Source organism: Meleagris gallopavo, chromosome 15, assembly GCF_000146605.3.
Source record: "Meleagris gallopavo isolate NT-WF06-2002-E0010 breed Aviagen turkey brand Nicholas breeding stock chromosome 15, Turkey_5.1, whole genome shotgun sequence".
Lineage (NCBI taxonomy): Eukaryota > Metazoa > Chordata > Aves > Galliformes > Phasianidae > Meleagris > Meleagris gallopavo.
This window is the reverse complement of record NC_015025.2, coordinates 10,869,034-10,892,111: the sequence shown is the minus strand read 5'-3', so window position 1 is coordinate 10,892,111 and position 23,078 is coordinate 10,869,034. Positions and strand designations below refer to the sequence as shown.

At 43.2% G+C, this 23,078-nt stretch overlaps 1 protein-coding gene across 2 annotated transcripts in view; it reads left to right on the top strand.

Annotated features, from left to right (window-relative positions):
• Positions 1 to 904: 904 nt before the first annotated feature.
• Positions 905 to 23,078, top strand: part of SGCD (sarcoglycan delta) — a 160,642-nt gene continuing 138,468 nt past the window's right edge. Inside the window, exons 1-2 of one of the 2 annotated variants that reach the window (XM_031555711.1) lie at positions 905 to 1,030; positions 9,909 to 10,094. In XM_031555711.1, coding sequence (XP_031411571.1) covers positions 9,909 to 10,094 — 186 coding nt within the window. In that variant the 5' untranslated portion in view covers positions 905 to 1,030. The remainder of the gene's footprint in view (positions 1,031 to 9,908; positions 10,095 to 23,078) is intronic. The other variant, XM_010719032.3, reaches the window with a different exon arrangement.

Genomic DNA, 23,078 nt, shown 5'->3' with positions numbered 1-23,078 from the left:
CTCTGCTTTGCAGGCGCATTCCGAGCACAGGGCACCTCGAGTTGCAGAGCTCATGTTTGCTGCCTTGACCCATGGTGCTGCCTGGAAATGATTACAGATATTAAGTACTGGGACCCATTCTGATGAAAGGTATAAGACTATATCTTCTATTTTATTTTTTTCTTAAGCCAATGCCAGAGTAATGTTAAAGCTCTTTGAAAAAAGATGCAAGGTGCTTAAAATATTTGTAAAGGGTTAGGACAGCTGAAAAGCAGAGAGGGATGTAAGTACTCAAAAATAGTTGTATTATTTTTAGTATAAGCAGATACAGGAGTATGTGTCAAGATTAGGATCCAGTCCTGATGTGCTGAACTCAGTCTAGAGATGCTAAAAATATGCTTTCTTTTCACACAGTTTTTGGAAGAGACAGAGGCAAAGGTAAGAGGAGAGCGGTGGTGAACTGGAATTTTATTTCCTGTGTTTCCGTGCTTGCTGGGGTTGGGCAAAGCTGGCTGTTAACCTGGGCACACACAGCAACTGGTACCTGCAAATCGTGACGGGGTGGAATCCCGCTGAGCCTCTTTTTTCTCTTCCCAGAAAATATATCCCTACCAACATAGCATTTATCTTCTTTTTAACAAAAATGGCTAGAATTTAGCAAACGAGCTGCAAATGTAAGGCATGCAGAGTCCCGGGCTGAGTGCAGAAAGGGGGTCTGTGTATAAATGTGTGCGTAGAGAAGGGGGCTTTTAATGCAAAACACATGTGTTTTCAATTGCTATCTGGAGCCAGACCAGTAGCTGTAACTTGGCCTGACAAAGCCTTATTGAAGTACGGACAGTGTGGTTTCAAAGCAGTTAGAAAAAGAACGGGAATGCTGTTCAGGAAATTCTTCAGGCATGGGCAGGGACTTGGCTGCAATTCTGCTGCTGGAAAATCTGACAGGGGCAGCTCATGAGCACAGGCCAGGCCTCGTGCAGCTTGGGAAGCAGCGCGGCATCCTCCGATCCCCCAGCACAGCTCCGGGCTGCCATCTCCCACCGACAGAGAGGTAAGAGCTGCGGCGTTCCCTCCCGGAGCCACCGGGTGCGTTCACTGTGCTTTTGTGCTCGTCCAGCTTCTTGCTTTCAGAGCTTTGTTTGGAGAGAAGAGAAAGTGGAGAGTGCGGAGCTGTGGCATATTTGCTGAAGGGTTGGAGGAGGTGGAGGCTGGGTGTTGGTTTCTGGCTAACTTTGCTTCAGGAGTGATTCTGCACAGCAGCTCCGGTGCTGCGCCTCTGGCGGGGTGAACGCTGTGCCAGAATCATCCCTGACTTTTTCACTTTGGGGAGGAAGCGTGGATATAACCTGAAACCACTGGGAGGTTGGCTGCAAACTGTATATCGCTCTCACATTTTATTGAGAAATGCTACTCGGTCATGACAAATGGAGTTACATATATATATAGTTGTTCAGTGGGTTGAAAAGATATTTGTCCGGGGGTTCTGTGGCAGTTGCTAACTCCCCGTCACCTGGTACAGGCTGTGAGGAGAGGCAGTGGTTCAGCAACAGTCATTGCCTTGTGATTTCTGTGCGTGTTAGTTACTCCTGTGTTTTATAAAGCACTAGCAAAATGCAGCAGGCAGCACAGTCAGAAACCACGGACAGCAGATTAGAGGGGAAAAATACATTAATTTAGAGGCTGCAAACTCTCTTCTCGTTTACGTTTCTTTTCCCAAATAACTTAAGAAACATTTATGATAAAGAGCATTCCCTGCTCAGGAGCCTGCCAGATTTAGGCAGTACACTCTCATCCTTTTAGTTGCAGCATTAAAGCTCAGCTTGCCTTGGCAGAGACATCCACACCTTATATGGCAGGAGTTGGGTACGGTGTTTGTCAGGGCTGATGGAGGTGTTGGGAGCAGTTCATCGCTTGGAGCTTTGGAAACTTCCCTGCTTCTGCCAGTGCCTCTTGCTCAGATTTTCACAGCAGTGTTATTTGATACACTGAAAATGCATGTCTTTGGTTGTTGGGTAGTTCGGGGTTTTTTTGCAACAAGAAATGAGTTCAAGGCCAGGCTGGATGGAGCCCTGGGCAACCTGATCTAGTGCTTGGAACTAGATGATCTTTGAGGTCTCTTCCAACCCAAGCCATTCTATGATTCTGTGATATGAAATGTTAGAGTGGGACAGTGCTAAGTTGAGTTCTGGTTGAGTTCATGGGAGAAAATCTGCAGTTTGCTTTTCCTGCACCTAGCAGGACTGCATGTTCAGCATTAATCATTCACTTCGATGATCCAAAGCATGCAGTAGCAAGGTGAGATTGGCCAAATCTGTGTGGGATGTACTTTCTTCCTGTAGTGCTGAGGAAGCACATCCATAGCAAAATCTGCTTGGACGCTGTGGGATTCAGTAGATTTGGATCATTAAAGGGAAAACTGTCTGCCCAAATGCAAGCTCTCTGTGTGATGGAAGTGAAGGAGGAAAGAGGTCTGGGTCATCTTCTTGTTACTGCATTTGTCTTTTTATGAGAAAGAGCTGAATTTACTTGAAGGAGATAGCAGCTTTCTCCCTGCCCTTGGCTACTGCTCCTGGGCTTCACTCTGCAGGACGTGTCCTTTCTGCATCCCACCAGGGTCAGTATTCAAGCTTTGTTTTATATTTGAAGAAACTGAGGAGTGCATGCATGCATGTGTACCTGTGCATAAAATATATTAAGTCTATGAAGTGAAAGTGGAGGGTCTCACTATCTTGCAAGTATACAGGTAAAAGAGCTCCAGGCACACCCTAATATGTGCATTCCTTCTTCTAGTCCTTCCCAAGAGCAAACTGGAAAGCAAATGTGTCTGTACAAATGAACAAATGGATGAGCAAAGTAAACACATTAAATTGAGGGATGATGCAGAAGAACAAGTTTTAACTTGTAGGAGCATATGTCCAGGATCACTGCAGAGACTTTACTCTGGGTCCTGGCATATGCTGAAGCCCACAGTTCTTTCTTTGTGCCATGCCAGTTGGGTTCCAGCCATATAAATCCATATTACAACCTGCTTTGCACATTCCTACAAGCCGTATCTCTTTTCTCTGCTGGGGCAGAGGTCTGGAAAGTATCACCTCCTGTAGCTTGCTTTCTGATTCAAGCTCAATTGATGATATCCCTCGTGCTGTTCCCACAACTGCCCATAGTCACACCTGCTGCTGGGATAGTTCAGTGGAGTTCTCATATTTGTTCACTCTGATTTGAGACACTCCAGTGGGAAAGTGCTTTATAAAGTTGGCACTGATGGACACAGACTTATGATTGCTTCACATCATTAGAGTAGTGCAAAGGAATTGGTGTGCGAATGCAGAAAATCTAGGATGATGTTTGCATGCAGTGTGAATGTATTGCTGCAAATTGTGGGGCATTTGGGAAAAGACATTCTTTGCTGACTTGCTCAATACATAAGAGAACTCACTGCAGATTTTTTTTCTCCCTTTCCATGTTCTCCTTAATTCTGATCCTCCGAAAAAAAAAAAAATCAAGACAAGGGAACTAATGTAAACCTAAAAGTTGGAAGAAACATTTGTCTTCTGGTGAGAGCAGGAGCAATAGCAACCATGTTGCTTACAGACTCTTGCAGCATTTTAGAATAAGATATCACCTTTTGTCCAGGAGAGACTATTAAGAGATGGAGCTGCTTATTACTTTGCTTTGTTCTGGCAAGCTCTGATATGTTTATAGCATTTGTTGTAAGTGCTCCGTGAATGCAGAGCAGTATCTGAACAGAGGAGATGCCCTGAGTTCAGCTTCTTGTTCAGTCCACCTCCTCAAAGCCACTGGGTTATAAGCTGAGGTTTTTGTGGTGCCCCTTATCCTCAAGCACATTTACTGTCAAAGTGCTGTCAGCCCCAGTGACTGGGGAAATAACATGAGCTCTCAAGACATTAGAAGTAGGGGTAGCCTGGAGCACTGAGGGATCGGGGTTGGAGATGCTTTATCAGCAGATGAATCCCCAAGGTCTCCCCAGCTCCTTGTGCTGACTGAGTCCAATCTCCTAGTGATATTTTGGAGGTGGGAATGGAAAATGAGGTATTTCCTAGTGGACTAGGCAGAATATGCACTGGTGAACTGTGCAGACTAAGCAGAGTTTGTTGATGTACTTTTGCTTGCCAAAGTCAGGCTAGATATTTGAAAAATTCTATTTGCGATGTATTCTGATGACAGAAAGTAGTCAGAAAAGAAGAAAACATTCCTTAAGACATTTTCTTCCAATTTTTGTCTCTCTGGCTATGTACTATATTGCTGTGCCCTCTAAGAGATTTGTACTGAGTGGTGATGATCCTCACAGCCACTGGGAGACCTTGTTTCCCACAGCATACAGAAGCAGAGGGACAAGCACAGAGTGAAGATTTCAGTTTCGGGGACTGCAGTTCTGGAGAGCATTCTGGCACAGCCGTCACTAGAGACAGGCTGGTTTAAACCATCATGGGAGAAAAAAGCTGCGTAAGATTTAACATCCCCAGCAAATATTTCATCCTTGGGGACACTCCTCAGTGCTCAGAGCTCACTGGTCAAGCTGCAAGGCAGAAACCATTTTCCTGGGCTAGATCCTTTTTGAGTAGACTTGGGTTGTGGTCTGATCGGTGTACAGTGTCATAAATTACTTTTGGGTCACGATGTTGCTGGAACGATGGGCCTGGGGGTGTCGAGCTTGAAAGAGCTTCATGGGGAGTGAAGAGGCAAAATGTCTTGTTGATAGCAGGCTCAAAACGCTGCTCTTCATGCCAAATTTTGTTCTCAGTAACACTCCAGAAATGTCTGTTCTTTTGAACCTGGTGGATAGTGTGCACTTAAAAGACAGAGAAATTAAAGAGGTTGAAATCCACAGAGCGTTTAGAGCTCGCAAGTACATTGCCTTCCAGTGATATGATGGAGAGAACCTCTCATTTAGCCCCAAAGCAAAGGTTTGTGTTTCAAAAAGCAAAGAGAGAAACAGAAGAGGATATTGGTTATATGGATACAAATTGGAGGCAGATGTGGGAGATGTAGGTCCATGCCCAAGGGAGCCTGAACCCATCCCTCTCATCTCTTGAAATGTAATCCCATCACGATGCTTAGCCTGGGGTCGGATGCTCTTGTTTTGCTGATGAAGCTGTTACACCTCAGTTATATGCAGGCAGGCAGCAAGCTCTGTGCAAACACACCCGTGCATTTACAATGCCAGACTCTGGCTGCCCTATGTTCACCTTATGTAAAATTGATGATTTTGACAAACTGCCCCTTGGCCTCCATTAAGGCTCCTGGTTTCTACATAAAATTTATAGAAATCAATGTGCAGAAAATGCAAATGCAAAAAATATGTGGGAATAGATGCCACCTTCCCCAAACCTGCTGTGTGTCCCCCTTCACAGACCCTGCTTTAGAACATTTTCAGCAGTAAATTTCATGAAGGAGAAGCCATCTTCCTCAACTGCATCCTCTTTCAGCTTAAAATTATCCAGTTACTAGACAAAGATGATTTAAGCACTGATCAGAAAACCGCCGTGGCATTGAAACATTACTGATTCCTCTCATTGTGCCTCACCTCATTTATAGCCCTCACCGAGCCTCCAAAGCTGACGTGGCCAAGAAACATTTACGGCTGTGGTGTTTGCAAGGGAAATATGGGTTATTTATCCTCGTGCATATTAAACACTTTGCCTGATGAATGGAAAATCCATGTTGTGTGTCTTGAGTGAGAGGCTTTCTGCCCACACTAGCATAGAACCCTTAAAGTTGGGAAAGCCCATCACCAGCCATCAGCCCATCACCACCCATGCCATAGCTATTCTACAAAAACTTATTCCTTGGCAAATTACCTGGGTGCTAGGCTTTGCTTTTGTAGTCATGGTAATGCTGTCTGTGGCTAAGCTGTGAAGATCTGACAGGCATCATTTCTCGTGCTGTACGTGCAGTAGTGGCACACCAGTACGGTGCACGTGTGCCTTCCCGTGGCAGGCAGACGCATACAGCTCCGACTTTTGGAAGGAGTGCCTCTCCTTCCAATTTCTACTATATTTGTTTCAGCATTGGTTGTTGGCTATTATGAGTTTGAGCGACCATTTATAATGTTTTCCTGCAAAAACTAATACCCCATTAAGCAGCTAGCAGCCTTTCTTCTTAACTCGGTAATTGAAAAGGAAGGGGTGCTCTGCAAATGAAACCACTGGTTTTCCTTTCACAGTAATACTGCTTTTCTGCTGCCTAATTTGCTGCCTGTATCATTATAATGTTTAAGAAGAATGTGCCAAAATATAAATCATGACTAGCATGCTTCTCTGTCCCCCACAGAACAGATTACTGGCAGTGGACGCAGCTTGTTCCTTATGTAGGTGCCTTACAGCCCATCTTCTTCTACACATTTGTTTAGCCCACCTCAGCACTCAATGTCCATTATCCTTTCTTCTCTTGCTGGAGAACAACAGACAACTTTTGGTGGTCTTGGGTGGGGGAAGGGCTTGCTAGAGATCCTATATTGCTTCAAGTGTAGCTGTGTGAGAGTTTATGTGGAAACAACATCCCATCTATGATTCCCATGTTGTTTTCTTGTTATAAATTTATGCCATATTACTAGGTCATGTTCACTATGCGTGTTGCAGTGCTTTGGTTGCTCTATTACTGGTAGGGCAGCTGTGAGCTAAATATTTTATTTGAACAAGAGAAATTCTCAAAATGAGGCTCTTGTGTGGATCCAAGTTGCTTTTTGTGGTTATGTTCCTTTCCTATAAATTTGTTTGATGTCTGCAAAGTTTTGCCTCAGTTGGATTTGGCATTTTCTCCACTCTAGCGGTTACAAGTGGGGAAGAAAGAAAAGAAAAGAAAGAAAGAAAAAAAAAAAAAAAGAGCAAAGAGGAGGAGAATAAACAAGTTTTGCAATAAGAAGATATTCTGTGCTCAGTATTTCAGACTATTTCTTATTGGTCAGACTTGTTTCATGATTTGAGAGCGCTGGAGATGCAATTTATTCGTTTTCTCCAAGAGAGATGCTGCATTTAATATGTGCTCTCCAGGATCCCCTGTTAAAATATTAGGCAATAAAATCTGTGACTGTACAGTAGTTGTTGTTATAATTTCCCTTAGGTAGTGGAAATCGTAATTTATTGTTTTTTAAGATTTCCCCTCGCACAGAAGCTGAGTGATTGCAGTGGTGTAGGGGCCTGGTTTTCTCCAAGTGCATGTGTTTGTACCATGACTCCTCTCTTCTGGCACAAGCACTGTGCTGCAAAGCCCTCCCCAGTTTACAGTTGCTGACTTGGCACCTGGGAGCAAAATAGCAGTGAAGACCAAACTGGATCTGCTGTGAGCAACTTGCTTTGCTCCCTTTGTTAATAGCTCAGGGTCTGCCCGAGCCTTGGCTGTGTGGGCAGATACCCCATGGGTCTGAACAGCAGAAGTTCTTTATGGTGAGGACCTTTACACCATAGAAAGCTGCTCTTTAATACAGACAGCAGAGGTTCAGGTTGGATATTAGGAAAAAAATTCATCTCAGAAAGATGCATTGGCACAGGCTGCCCAGGGAGGTGGTGGGTCACTGTCCCTGGAAGTGTTTGAGAGCTGTAGAGATGTGGTACCAAGGACATGGCCAGTGGGCATGGTGTGGGTGGGTTGGGGTTGGATTAGATGATCTTAGTGTTTTTTTCCTGTGATTCTATGTCATACTTTCCTTCTGCGATGCACTTCTAGTACAAGTTGGCTGAATTGACTGAGGTGGGCCACAGTAAGAAGATCCTATCTGCCATGCAGTTCTTGGTTCCTCCCCAGAGTATGGCTGCTTTCTCTAAGTAATGTTGCAGAAATTCACATGCTCTGAGGTTCTGAGTAAAGGCATGGTTTGTGGCCATCTCGTCTGGTTTTTTACACCAGATGAGAACCCTGAAATAACCAGCAGCACTGCACTGTTGTGCAGCATTCAACCTCTTTGGTGTGCTTGGTGAAATGTTGCCCAAAGGATGTAAGGGGAAAAGTTCCTAAAACTGCAAGGGTTCCGAGACTAGAGAGGAAAGTGATAGGAGTACTGTGTTTATTGTTTTTAAAATCTGTTTTTCAGCCATTGCTATGAGTTTTGAGTGTGTGGGATGGACACAATTGCTGAAGGAGAAGGAGGGAGATGGGATCCTCTGCCCTCTGGAGGAAGGTTGTTTTTGGATCCCACTATTGTGCAGGAGCTGTTGTGAGATGGCTGTTCTGAGCATGCTGCTTAGTTAGCTTTGCTTTATGTGTGCACATCAGGACAGGCATCTGAGAAGAATTTAGAGCCTGCTTTGATTTGCTTAGCACCTGAGGCTGCGCTTCAGCAATGATGAAAGGTGGTGGAGGAAGGGAGAGGTGTCTGATCCCCTAACTGTGGGTGATAACAGCAACCTGTGTTAGCAAACACACGTCTTAGCACTCCCAAAGTTGCTAAAAAGTTTACAAAGTGTAGAAGGGAAAGAAAAAAAATGGTTACTGGATCTTTAGGCAGCCTCTGTCTCAAGTGTGTGGGCTTCGGTGTTGGGTCAACAAAGAGAAGGTGCTAACTTCATGGTGAGTACAGTGCTGCTAGTAGAAGAGCTGTGCTGGGGAGAAAATCACCTTCCATTGACACTTCCATTGCAATGGGCTCTGCACTGCCGCCCACTGCACGCTGTTATTAGATGCTGTTTGCACATTTGCCTAGAAGTAAGAAAAAAACATGAGACTAATGGTAAACAAACAGGCACAAGTCAGTGTCAATGAGCATCTCATTTCTACCATTGTTCTGTTCTGCCCTACTGGACCGCACTCCCGCAGAGAGGAGCTTGCATTGTTTTCTCCTGTTTTGTGAATTTTGTAATTCACTGAATGCTAACATTGATGCCAGGTATTCTGAGGGAGAAGTCCCTGATGTTGAATCGGTAGCACAGAAATGTGTCTGGTGGTTTTTTGTCTGCCTAGAGTCTTAAATGCTGAATGCTCAGCAGGCAGCGCGTTATTAGAGGCGATGTAAGAAACTGACGCCTGGGGGAAGCGTGTGAAAGGGACTTTTCACAAGCCAAAGTGAAGGGCAAGAAGGCAATGAATACTTTCGCGGGGCAAAATCTGCCTCCATACGCACAACCCTGAGTGCATTTTCTGCCCTCCGTCCCCACTGGCTGCAATGCCATTTAACAGCAGCGGGGCAGCCAGACCCCTGACTGCCGACAGCAAGCTGGGGACCAAGATGCAAAACCCAAACTTGTCCTGGGGATGCTGCCATGCAGCACAGCCCTTCTGCTCTCCTCAGTGCCGAGTTTCCTTTGTTCTCTCTTCTGGCTCTCACGTTGTCCTGCCACACCATGTCTGCTTTCCCAGGGCATCCTTGTTAAATCCGTGGAGACATTTGGGGCATTATTTTAGGAGAAGTTTGTGTTTTGGGTTTGTTCAGTTAAGGAGGGAGAGGAGAAAAAGACATTTCCCCTTTGCCTTTTTTTTTCTTTGTCTGGAAGCAGTGATTTTATTCAAGGTGATTTTTTGTTGAATTAAAGCCTCTGCGAAGTAATATTGCGTCTTCAAAACAAACTGCTGAACTCAACTGCTTTTACCAAACGCATGCAGAATTTTCCCCTCCGGATCCTTCGAGGCCCTAGAGTGCCAGCCTTGCAAAACCCGGGGTGGTGAGGAGAGTCACTTGAGAGTGATCTCCATAGGATACCTTTAGACAGTGTGCTTATGTGTATTTATAAATGTATATATACATCTAATGCATAAAATTCTCTTACGGTGTGTTGCTGCATACAGTGAGCAGCAAGGAAAATAATGCAGAACTAAGGTACTGAAGGAGGTGCTGCCCAGCTGGTAAACTCTGAGACGAAAAGGAAGAACAAAAACTCCACAAACCTCAAAGAGGCACAGACACAAACCCTTAGCAGTTTTTATCATCGGATTTGTCTTGCTGCTTAATCCGCATTCTTATTTTTGTGTGATTGTTTCAGATGCCTCAGGAGCAATACGCCCACAGGAGCACCATGCAGACCTCAGAAGGGCCCCAAGTATACAAAGTCGGGATTTATGGCTGGAGGAAGAGATGCCTCTATTTCTTTGTGCTGCTCCTAATGATTTTAATCCTGGTGAACCTTGCTATGACCATCTGGATTCTGAAGGTTATGAACTTCACAATTGTAAGTCCTAGAGGTTACCCTAAAAGATGGGGGAAGTTGATGGGGGGGTGATGGTCGCTTCTCTGCGCATGAATTTAGATATGGCTTCAATAATGGGGTGGTATAATTGCTGTGGATAGCTGCTGCAAGAGGGAGGAGCAAATTTATCCTACAATCCTCTTTTTTTTCTGCTGGAGGATGACTCTTAGGGCTGTCTGCAGGACTGCCTGGCTGGGAAATCAGCTCAGCATCATGAATCACATTCCTCCTCCGATCTTATCCATATATATACACACATACACGTACATACACACACGTATTTGTGTTTATATAACATACACACAAATGTACTTATATAAAGATTCAGTTATAAAGTATTTTAAAATTAATAAAGAGGTTATTTTTAACTGGGGGATGGGAATGAGTTTGAGCCTTTCTCTTACACATTTTATTTGCTTTTTCTCCATGGCTGAGCAGTTATGAAACTTGATTTGCCTTTTTCTTAAGGAAAGTTACATAAAAATGTGTTTCAAGGAGCTGCATGGTGAAACATTCCTGGAGTGGCTCTCTGGGTGTGGCATTCGGGTGGATTTTATCCTTACCTCCCTTAAGCTGGGGTTGAGCATGGAAAAATGTGGATGTGCAATGGGAAATAGATTGCATAGGGATAGGTGGTGCCTTCTGGGCCTGGAGTGCCCACTTTAGCTCAGCTCAGACTTTTTGGCACAACACAGGGTGCCTTTATTACCGAGTGAACTTTTCTTCCCTTGCTCAACACACCAGAAAGTCAGGACAAGATCAACCAGGCACACCCTATTTTCAAGTGCTAGCATGTAAGGCAGGCCCTAGCTTTTCAGAAGATAATTTGGCCAAGCAGAGTAAAAATGAAATGACTTATGTCCCCTTTTTCAAAGCAGTCATTGCCACCCTGATCAGGTGGAGCGATTTTAGGTCCATTAGGATCTTCGGCAGAAATTAAGTTTGAGGCTTTAATCCTGGATTTACTTCATGAGAGAGCTGTAAGGTTAAAATCACCCAAATCAGTTTCAAGGACTTTCCCAGCTATGCTCTGATGCGAATAGTGTGTTTGAAGTTTCCCAGCATTTCTTTCTCTGCTTTGGTCTTGCAAAGCCCTGAACAGCTGTGTCCAGCATTATGTCATTAATGGGCCTTGAGAAGTTGAGTAAACAATCTCTTAACTTACTGTATCCAGCAGACAACGTACTGTGGCAGGGGAACATGTTGAGTTAGTTTCTCTAACTGGTTTGCTGTCAAGGGGTGCAGATCATTGTGATGCACGTATGCTTAGAGAGCAAGCAATTATAAAACAGTAATCCTCTAAAAGCTGTGAGTGGATGAAAGAGTGAGCCAAACTGGAGCAGTTACTTCTTAACCCAACCAGTTATTTATTCTTATGAAATTGATGCCATTTTGACATATATGGTCATTAGATTAAAACCTTTCCCTTCCAGCAGCTCTCTCTTCCCTAGCCTGTATGCTGGCTTTCTCAGGGATGCGCTGATCTTCAAGTTGTTGTCTGATTCAGTTTCCTTAAATAGTCACTTACTCTCTGTGACTCACTGGGAATTAGTCCAGCGTAAAGTATATTTGTGTCTGTTTTTAGCTAATTTGTGTGTTTTCATGTCAGTAGGTGCTGAACAGCTTTGGGGGATGAAAACCCATACTGTAGCACTGCAGTGGGAACTGCTTTGTGATATATATATATAGGTCCACGTGGGCATGCTGGTCATAATGTATATCTCTGACACAGCCAGTGGGAAATAAACATAAGAACAGGGCACGTAAGAGGTGTGCACCTTGTCTCCTTGATCTTGAATTGTGTTAATCTGTAAAATAAAAATTCAAGGTTAGGTTGGATGGGGACCTGGGCAGCCTGCTCTCGTGATTGGCAACCTTGCCCATGGCAGGGGACTTAAAAAAGCTGATCATAAAGATCCCCTCCAACTTAAGTCATTCTATGACTGCATGAACATAGAGCAATAGTGAGATGCGTGCCATAACACAAAAGATTGTCTTCAGTCAAGGAGAAATGTCTCGAGGAGAGATTTCTCATTCTGGTCATCTCTGGGAAAAGATCTGTTACTAAATGGGTAGGAATTATTTGCCTATTTTTGACAAGAATTTCAAGGCATTTACCTGTCCAAGTACAACTCCCAGATTTAGGGGCAAGAACTGCAGAGAAGAGACATGGAATGCATTTTGGTAGAAAGAGATGTCTCTTCCAGGCAGCTGGTTGCTTACTCCAAGATGGACCTGCAGAGTACAACCAGGTTTTGGTTGTTCCAGGCTGGAATTGGTAAAGACCCCACTGTAAGAGTGGTAGGAGCCCAGCAGACGTCTGAGATTTCTACTGCTTACAGTTATGGCGCTACTGTGCTGTGTTGGGACCGAATGATGTGACTGATCAGATTATTAAGAATAGAGCAGACAGTTCCTTGGAAATGGTTGGCATGCAATCCTGATGAGCGTTGAGCCCTTGGTGCTGCTCTGCTGCAGCCTCACCAGCTGCTCTGGGTCCTGCTCTGCGATTCCTCCTGCACCATTCCCTGCGGCTGAGGAAATCACTGCGCTAAGTGAATTTTTAGAAGCAGACTTTTATCTCTAAATAACAAACGTACGAATATTCTCAAATGAGGAGATGCAAATACGCAAAATCTTTAATTTGTTCCTGTTCTGATAAGAGAAGCTGAGAGGCCTTCTGGGGCAGGGGAATGATTTGAGCAGTCAGTAAGCAATAGCTGCTGCTTAGCAGGTCTGAGTTACCCCAGTGCTTGCGGAGCAAAAAAAGAAAGAGAAGAAAGGAGGGGGAAGTTTTATAGTTTTGTTGTTGTGGAAAATGTAATGCTTCCAGTATCTTCCCAACCCCTGATCTCTCCCAGAACCTGAGTCTGTTCAGCTCCACAGGATGGTCCTGGCACTTACCGGAATTTAATGAGCGCTCATTAAAGCCAGTAAGTGCTCAGTGTATCTTAATGAGCACAGCAAACCTGCTCAGGAAAACTCGGGGGTGTTTTAAATGCTGATTATGGGGTGTGGAGAAGGGAAGGGAGGAAGCGAGTCCATTTTAGAGGAAAAAAACACCACCTCATGCAGTTTGTACAGCGCGTTGGGCAGCACCCGTCACTCCATGTCAAGCCCTGAGGTCCCTTTCTTCATTCCCTTCCTATCCCCTCTGCGTGCCCTGTGACATGCTCAGGGAGGAAACTCCTGTGAAATCAAAGCATAAGCTTCCAATCTGTGGCTTTTAATGAGCAAGGCATAACTAATTTATTCTTGGTTTTGCTTTAATCTGAACATTCAAGGCGTAAGTTTAAGTGTGGCTGTTGCTTCTCACATGGGGCTGTGAAAGAGGTGCTGTGTTTGCATGGGGCCAGTTGGTCAGAGCCAGGTCTGTGCCATGCTGCAGTCACTCAGTCCCTGTGTGGTATTTGATTCTCGATTTGTTCTAAATTATTTTGCCCAGCACAAGCTGTATGAAAAACAGACTTGGAGGGTACCCGAAATATCATCTGCCTGTTCCACAGCTGGTTCACACAGTCAGGTCCATTTATCCAGTTCATTTGCATTAGAGCTATGCTGCAGGAAGCTCTGCAGAGGTTGCTACTTCTAAACTTTACTTTGATTTTTAAGCCAAACCACAGAATGAATCTGGACCAATGCCATCAATTTGGGTTGAAACCCAAATGCCCGCTGAAGGTGCCCTAACCTAATTGAGGTAGAAACTGTGATCCAGCGTTAAACTTTCTGGTGATGTATAGGTAAAGGTACTCCGGCTCATTTGGATCTTGGACAAGCATGGTAGAAGTATGTGGTTTACACATAATGGATGTGAGGAGAAAACATGAATGCCTGTGGGTTGGGTATGTGACTTACTCTCACAGCTTGCAGGTCTGGGGCAGCTTGAGCTGTATCCTACGTATTTTACAGAGCTCAGCTGAGCCCCTCAAGGTTTGTAGGTGCCAATCTAATTACAAGGATTGAACCAGAGCTTGTAATGGTCTTACTCTTTATGGTCAACTTGCATTAGCATCCAGTGATGCAAGTCATTAGCAGTAGGATTGCCTGTGACTCTGTAGATGAGCACACACTGTAGAGTACTTGCCTATGATACACTGAGTATCTGTTGGGGCTATATTTAAATGGCAACAGTCCACCTACTCATCTGCCAGTCAAACCACTGAGATCTCTGCTCTGACACAGTGTTTCTGTCCACCCAGTTTGAATTGTATGTGCTTTGGAACAGAAGCTGCTTGCATACAGCAGTCTGCAGTCCTATATATTGCCAAATACTGCCAGACTATATGTAATAATAAATAATTTCCCCTAAGTTGGCTTGTAAGGTTTGAAATTCCTGGAGAACTGCTTTCTAAGAATAATGCAAAGCAAAATCTATAGAAAAGTCTTTGACTCTTTCTTTGTAAGGAAATTATTCTTCAACTTTGGTATTCAGGAGGCTGTTTGAGAGCAAAAGCTAACAGCTTCCTCCAAACTCAGATCTGAGCAAACCCACACACAATGCTTATGCCACCTGAGCATGCACCTTGGAGGCAGTGCCTCAAAGATATGGGCAGCCAATGACTTGCCTCACTCCATCTCCCTTGGGATGCAGAGAGAAGGGGACCTTCCCTTCCTGTCCCAATCTGACTGAATTCAGAGTGGTTCCTACAGCACATTCAAATTCTCTTTCTAGAGCCACAGTTTGGAATTCTTTAGTATAAGGTTTGGTTGTATTTTTTAATTTTAATTGAGTAGGAACAAATGACTGAGAGGCTATCTTCATAGCTTGAGGGGTGTATTTTCTCATTGCTGAATAAAATGCTAACAGTTTAGAGACAAAATGCTGCTGTAGGTAGCAAAAGTGCTAAATATTATTATCTTGCTTTCTTTATTAGAAGTTTATACGAAAAAATATGCTTTTAAAGTTTGGTTATGAACAGTTATTTCTGATACAATTACTCCCTCTTGTGTGTAAACTACCTGCCACATTTTAATTACAGGAAAACAGTTGGGTAATAACACAGCAGTAAAGATGGACTAGAGTTAAGAAAGCTCATCTGCTTAATAGGCTGGATTCTTTTATTAATGATTTAAAGGAACAGACTTTGTTCTAATTTTTTTAATTAAAAATTGCCTCAGAATATAATGACTGTGCAGTTTACGTTCCCTTTTCATGATTTCTCTGGGGTCTTTTTAGGTGCAATTCTAAAGCCAACATGGGAAATAAATCTGCTTTGCTTCTCAGCTTCTGCTTTGTAGTGCAGCTCTAATTGGTCAGCTAAATTGTTTAGAATTAGAATTAATTTTGCTGTATCCTTACTGAGGAAAGGGCGACTGTTTGTTTTTTTTTCCTCATTCTCCTTCACACACACACAGAATTGTGGACTTTTCCATCTTAATTCATGTTCCTCCTTTTATAAAACAAGTAATTGTTTCTAAACCGCCCTCATTACCCTAGAGCTTTGTGTCTCTCCTTTCTATTCTCATTCACATGGACTGCATCTTCTGATATAAAGATGTTAATCTTGTAGGGATCTGACAGAACCAGCAATGCTGTGAGTGACTGTACTGTTAAATGAAGAAGTTTCTATGGATTAAATCCTTACCCCTGTGGGATGCAGTGAAAATGTTGACATTGTCTACAGTGGATCCGTTATTAATTATAATGCTTTTTAGTTGTGATTTTGTACCCCAACTTCAAATTCCCTTCTCAAATTTAAAAAATAATGTTCTGCTTTTCTTATGCTATTTTCAGAGACCTGAAGTTTCTGTTTCTGCAGTAAAAGCAATTGGGATTGTATATCTTTTAAAGATATGTATTCTGCTATTTCAGCTTCACTCTTTTGGAGTTCAGAATAAAACAGTTCTTAGAGGATATTGCAAGACGTTGTTGCAAAGTTGGTTCCTCCACTGTTGCATCAACTGCAGTGTTAGGCTTCTGGTCCTGATCACTTGCTAAGTTACAGTGCATCGATTTCTTCCAGTGCTGCACCTTTGAAAACTCAGTCTCTGACAATATGTCAGTTTTATTATCTTAATAGCATATCCTCTCAGCCAGCACAAGCACGGAAGGCCTTCATCTTCCTGTTGGCACACAGTAATGAAGGGAGCCCATGTTTTTTCCTCACTGTTTGTACTCTCTGCTAGTACCTCTGAGTTCTTCTGGTGCAATGACATCGGGTTTGCTTACAGATGTATCATGGAAGTGAAAAAGATGGCGAGCCTTCCACCAGTGCCTCTAAACCAAATGGTATGTGCTAAGTAGCAATCATTAGGTAATTCTTTGTTTTTATTCTTTGCCTATTGCACAAGGCAGGCTTTTCCCTTTTCCCTCAAATATTTTGGTGGTTTGGCTTTCGTGAAGAACTGAGGCTCATGCAATTGTGCTTCCATCTCAGTGTACAAGCTTTCAGCTCTCTCTTCTCCATTGTTTTTAAGCCACTTATCATATTGAAACCCTCTGAAGAGATGTATGTACTCAGGAGACAGGAATATCTCGAGCATATTGGGTTTATGGCTGAGATGCCATCGATCCTGCAGGACCCAGCAAGTGGTGAGGATGCGGTGGGCTGTGTAGGGACGTGAGTGATAAACTCTCAATCCCAGATCCCACTTCTGCCACCTCCCTCTGGAGGGGATTGTTCTCAGCTTCTCTTTCATCTGAAGAAATAAGATATTTCACATTAGTATTCTTCTCAGCGCCAACAAAAGATCTTCAGCCTAGTAGTTCTGAAGCAGAAGGAGATTTGTCTCTTAGAGAACACGTAAAAGGTATTATTATAAATGTGAGGAAGAACAAAAACAAGCTCACTGCTAAAATGCTGATAATCAGCTCGGCCTCTGAATAGCTCACAATCTGATCCCTCCCATATTCTCACAGTACATTAGGAGAAATGATTTAATTTGGGAAGCCACACAGAAGTGACGTAGCGGGCTGATCCATGTAGTAGGTTCTCCACCCCTCTTTCCCTTGTTCCATGTGGGTTTTGGTTTTATTTTTTGCTTTTTTTTATTTTATTTTTTTATTTTTTTTTTACTTTTCTGAGCTTCCTGACAACTCTCCTGAACTCTCTGCATGTCAGAGAGCAATGACCTTCTCAGCTTTGAAAACCGAACAGCCATTTCTCTAACAAAAATAGAATTCTTCTGAAGCACCTCTTCTCGGTGATTGCTTCAGGCAGAGGAGCTGCTTGGTGGAGCCTCCACGCCTTTTCCAGCTTGGCCTGGAACTGGAAAGCCATCAGCTTTTCAGAAAGCTGCTGCTTAAATTCTTTCTTACTGTTTGGTGTTGCACAGTCTGTGGAATGGGGCTGGAGGTGGCTCTGACACCACTGCAAAGCACGGAGCAAGCAGAAACTCAGGCTCTTTGCACGGAGCTCCAGTTTGCAGGCTCACTGCTGCTGGATGGATGGAGCCCTGGGCAACCTGATCTAGTGGTTGGCAGCCCTACCCACAACAGAAGGTTGGAGCTTGATGATCTTTAAGGTCCCTTCCAGCCTAAGCCATTCTAAGATTCTGTGGTTGGCTGTGATGTGTGTCTGTTTGACTAAACTAAAGAAGGGGAGTAAGAAAAAAGTAGTGTATACTTCCTACATTTGCATGCATTTACCCTATTTAAAAAAGGGGATAATTTAGATTGGATATAAGGAAGAAGGTTTTTTTTGCAGTAAGGCTGGTGAGACAGTGGCACAGGTTGCCCACGGAGGTGGTGGTGCCCCATCCCTGCAGATACCCAAGGTCAGGCTGGAGGGGATCTGAGCACTGATGGAGCTGTGGGTTTCTCTGTTCAGAGCAGGGGAGTTGGACCAGATGGCCTTTAAGGGGCCCTTCCAACTCAAACGGTTCTATGATTTACCTTACACAGTGTTGACAACATATTCTAAAGCCTTAACAGTTCTGTGGACAAAATTATAAACCTGTGATTTTATGGACTGCAGCTTCCCCTTCCCTCTGCAGAGACACTGTGTTACCTCTTCTGTTCTTGGATGCATCTTTTCTGCTATATATTCCCATCCCTGATTTGATAAATGTCTTTGAAGTACTCACTGCTGGATGCTGCCATTCTATGTGCCTGTTCTTCCAGAGCTTTGCTATGGAGATGAGTTTGAATATACCATTTGAATTCATCACAGCTTACATTTTAGTTCTGGTCATTTCCACTTCAATTACATCTTCCCCATTACCCGTCCTGCCTTCGCCGCTGTGGTCAGTGGTAAGATGGAGTGAGGTAATTATTTGTATTGAGGCCCAAGTTTCTATGGGACTACACTCCAGTGCACTTGCATGAAGGACAACCTGTTAACACTGAAATGATATGGTTGCAGACAGATTTATAGGAGGGGAATAGATTTGCACAGGTAATTCAGCTTTGACCCCTTGAGTTCTCATTACTTCTCATCCACGCAGCACTATTGCCCACCTCTTTCCTTTTTTTAAATGAGATCCAGTAACTAATAGTGAAATTATGGCAATCTGCTATATGAAATTTGTGATTATTTGCATTTAATTAAAGGCTTCTCTTGAGAAAATGAAGGGCGGCTTAACCTCAGAGAAGCCTCTACATCTCCAGTAATTGCTTCTAATGGAAGTCTTTAGAGTTTCTGCCCCACCATAGGAAAAAGAAAAAAAAAAGATTCCTCCCACGCATAGGGTCTCAAAATTATTTTATCCTTGTGCAGTGAAGGTGACTGAGGAACCCATTGAAGCATTCCTCACTTTGGTTTAACCAACTAAGATTCAATTTAATTACTCAAAAGCCAAGCTTGTGGTGTGTTTACGAAAAGCCCATGGGCATCATGCATTCTTTTTGAATGAAGTTGATCTTCCTCTTCGCAGTACGTTTGTAGTCCTGCAGTTGGTGTCAACATCAGAGAGTGGGACTGGGAAACCTTTTTGAGGATGGCCAGTGCTCCACATCGCTGCATTGCCCCAGTGATCCCAGTGCACGTTGTGCCTAAGGCAAGCATGAGATTGCATGAGGCACTGTCTCAGACGTGAGTGTGTGGCACTCGAATCGTGCATTCTGCCTAATTACTTCTCTCAGTGTTTTCATGCCTCTTCTGGCAGCACAGTCACTCTGCTTGCACCCTCTGCTCTATTAAAATCCCTTCTTCTATTACAAATCTGAAAACAGGCACGACAGAAATTAGAGTATATGTTGCAGCAGCAGATATGGCCATTTTCTGCTCTCTGTTCTCCATGCCGAAGGTATGAATGTTGAAAAGTATTCTGCTATCCTGTGTTCTTACTTACACACTTACTTACATACAAGTTCTTGTTAATATACAGTAAAACACATAAAATGTCTCTGAAATCTTTTGTGACTTCTTAGAGCTACACGTGTCAGAAATGGAAATATCATAGTTGGTCATCTGTAGAGTTGTCATAATTTTCCAAGTTGCAGCTGCAGTTAAGTACATGAAAACATGGGATCTTCCTATGATATTTCTTAGCAAGCAGACATGTTGACAAATAGCAATTCTTTATTTCTGGGGAAAATAAGGGTGTTTTAGTTGTGTCTGCTGAGTCCTGAAATGTATTTCATGTAGGTGCGAGCCGTATCTGTGTGTGTAGGTGCTGATTTTGATTGAGGTTATTTAGTAAGGTAGCATTGTTTCTGACAACAAATACTTTGTCCTTCCAAACAAGGCATTGAAGCTCTTCATTCTGGGAAACTAAGAAATCAAATGCCTTTTACAATATTTACTTCTCGTGCGTGTTAGAAAAGAAATTCCTGCTAATTACATATTTGTGCACACAAACTACTGCGGAATGAAGGCCTTATTTATGGAGGCATGTCATCAGATGAGTTTGTTATGTTTTCAGCAAAGCCTTGAGTCTTGTGAAGGGGAGGAATGCCAGGCTGAGGAGCTCATGGCTGGGCTAGAGGAAGATTAGGTAGATCTTAACAATTCTGCTGTGATTTTACAGAAAACTGCATTGTCTGGAAGGAAGGATGATTCAGTTCACCACCAGTAAGCGTAGATTATAGAGCAAATTTCATCTTTATTTGAAGTTACTTGTCAAAACCTATTGACCAAAGGTATTTGTCTTTGCTAGTATTATAAATGATTCACTGTCATACGTCGCACAAGAAAAATCCTGTGTGTTAGAAAGCAGATGTTTAATTTCTTTCTTCTCCCCAGCGGAGCCACATTTCTTGCCATTGCACCTTTCCTCTAATGGAAGTTTTTCTGCAGTAGTTTGCCTAGTCAGTCCTTTTGTTCCTTTAAATGAGAATGAGGAGCTGTTAGGAGTTCAGGGTTGAGATAACAGTGCTCTGTACAGGGAGCCTGAGGCCACAATGAAACCTTTGTTGTAGGTGATGTTGGGGGCCCATAGGAGCAGCACCATGGCAGTGCACATCCAAATAAGAAAGTCACCAAAATGGAAGGCATTACAGGTCTGTACTACAGGAACATTCTGTATGAGGGAAGAGTTTCCCACTTTGGGGAAAAAGATCTGTTCTGCAGGTGAGGTCGGAGCCTGGAGCTGGGAAGTCAGTTAATTCCCTGTTGCCTGCAGACTATGCTAAATAATTACGGAGTAGCCAGGCACTTGATGGATGACTCAGCTCTCCTCATACAGGGCTATCAGTCTGTGGCATTGCTTCTGGGTTACACGGGTATAAAGAGAGGGGAATCAGTGGCAGTGTGTGGCTCCGGAGGCAGGCTGCAAAGGAGAGAGTTGTAAACTTTGAAATATAGACGGTATCTGGGCAATTGGAAAGAGAAGTGTAACCTCGGCTGGTTTGCTGTTGGTGGTTGTTGTTGTTGTTGCTTTAGGTTAGTGATAGTCTATAGGTTGACGTGTTAAATGGATTTCACTCACCTGTTAGGTATGTCAGTTTAAAACAAATATGTGGACACTGTGGGAATTTATGCATTGCAGAACACAGAAAAGGGGTCTAGAGAGCTCTGTACACAGAGGTGGCTGAAAAGAGCTAGAGATCTCTGCTCTGAAACAGCTGCCCAGCTCTGGAAAATGTCACAGGAGTCTGTAACTGGGGAACAGCTCTTCATGCACCCAGTAAGTGATAGTAAACAGATCTGTTGTACTTGGCTTTTCTTCCTTTTTCTCTTCTTAAAATGAGTCCATTCAGTAAGAAAATGAGAAGTTGAATGGTTGAGTTTACAGCTCAGTTATCACTGATGTTCATATTGGATGAGCTGTCTGAAATACATACTGAAAGCATAGAGGGATGATGAGATTCATGATGGGGAAATGACCACCATTCATCCAAAATGTTCTCAGTAACAGTACAGGGAAGGGATTGCATTGGTGCAATCTGTAGTTCTTGTTTCTGTTTTAAAGGTCTCTAATGAGCCATGTGTGCAGTGCATTTCTCCCTGGGAAATCCCACTGAAATCTGGCACTTGGATTTCATTTCTTGTGCTGCTATATTTAGAGCAGAAAGCAGATCTCCCAGCGTGACTCCTCCTGGCTTATAGAAGCTCTACGAATTGTCCTAGCAATAAACACTAATCAGTTACCAAAGCTGCCTGCGCCCTGTGAAAATCCCTTAAAATGATTAAAAAATAAAAAAATGGGAGCAGAGTATTTGCAATTGCATTCCAGCTGCAGTCATGTGGCAGTACCCCATTGTCACCTCTGTGCCATGGGGATGGTCTCGAGGGATGTGGTGTGTGCTTTATTACTGTGGTCTCTTGCTCAATTTATATTTCTGCACCTCCCTTTTTATCCTATGGAAAAGGAATCTGATCACAGTTGTCTCCGCTGAGTTTAATGTGTAAATTAGAGTTTTTAGAAGTTTTTGATCAGCCATAGTGTCAGAGTGCACGTTCCCTTCCTCACAGTCCAGCAGTGCTCTCTAGAAAAACGAACAGGAGGTCTGATGGATTTGTTCTTTATAAGTTCCTGTTTTTCTTGACCAGTTCCATTAAAAATCATACAAAGCCATGCCAAGTTTTAGGCATCAAACAGCATCTTGGTATAATCAAGGGGATGAGCCTTCCTGCTTCAGCGCAGTACTTTCCCTGGCTGTAAAGTGCCAGGATGGGCTGTGTGCTGTAACGAAGAAATGTGGTGGCATGGACATTAGTAAAATAGGATCAGTGGAGAGAGGTAATTCATGTCTGTTTGTGGTGTCAAGTGAGAACGTGGCATTTTTGTATTTCAGATGTCTTTCACATTTTATTCCCTTCCTGTGCTCATCTGTAGGAAAAAACATTTAAGACTTGAGTGCAACAAAGTTATTGTGGATTTGCAGAAATGGTGCTCCTGAATGAAGCAGGAATGTGTCCATCCTTGCAGCTTTTTGTTACTTTTCACAGTTCTTTGATAGAGATGTAATTTTCTCTAATCATTCAGAAAGATGGCTGGATATCTTTTCTATTAAATTCTGAAAGACTTAAACCTTTTCTGGCTTACCTTTGCTATTTTTCATGTTTATATACAACAGCATAATGCATCAGCATTTTCACACGTTCCCCATATAAGAATGAGCCATGCTTATGAAGGCTGTCAGACTTTCTATTGAACGGAATAACTGGAGCATCACTATGAGTCGACATCGGCCTAAGAATCACATCTATATGCTGAAATGTCTCATTTTATGCCTGTGTTGCCGTTTAATAGCTAAGCTGTGCCCTTTCCTTAATTTACTGTTGCTATCCAGAAGTGCATTAGTGCTGGGGCCCAGGTGAGCCTGGCTGCTGCTGCAGGTGACCCGGGTGCCTACAGGCTGCATTGCCGTAATTAACTGGTGAGTTAGGAAGGGAAAGGAGATCAGCTTGCAGCGCCTTAACCTTCCTTTCAGCAGGTTTCTCCTAGCTAGGATTGCAGTATAAAATGATTACTTTTTGCTCTCTCCTCTGTATTAAGCCTCAGGTGGTTTTTGATAGGTTTTGGCTATTAAAGACAGCAGTAAATGCCTAACTGGAAGCTGTCTGGCATTCATAACCTTAAGCTGTATAGGAAAGCAGAAAAGCAGAATGGATTTCTTTCTTTTTTTTTTTTTTTCTTTCC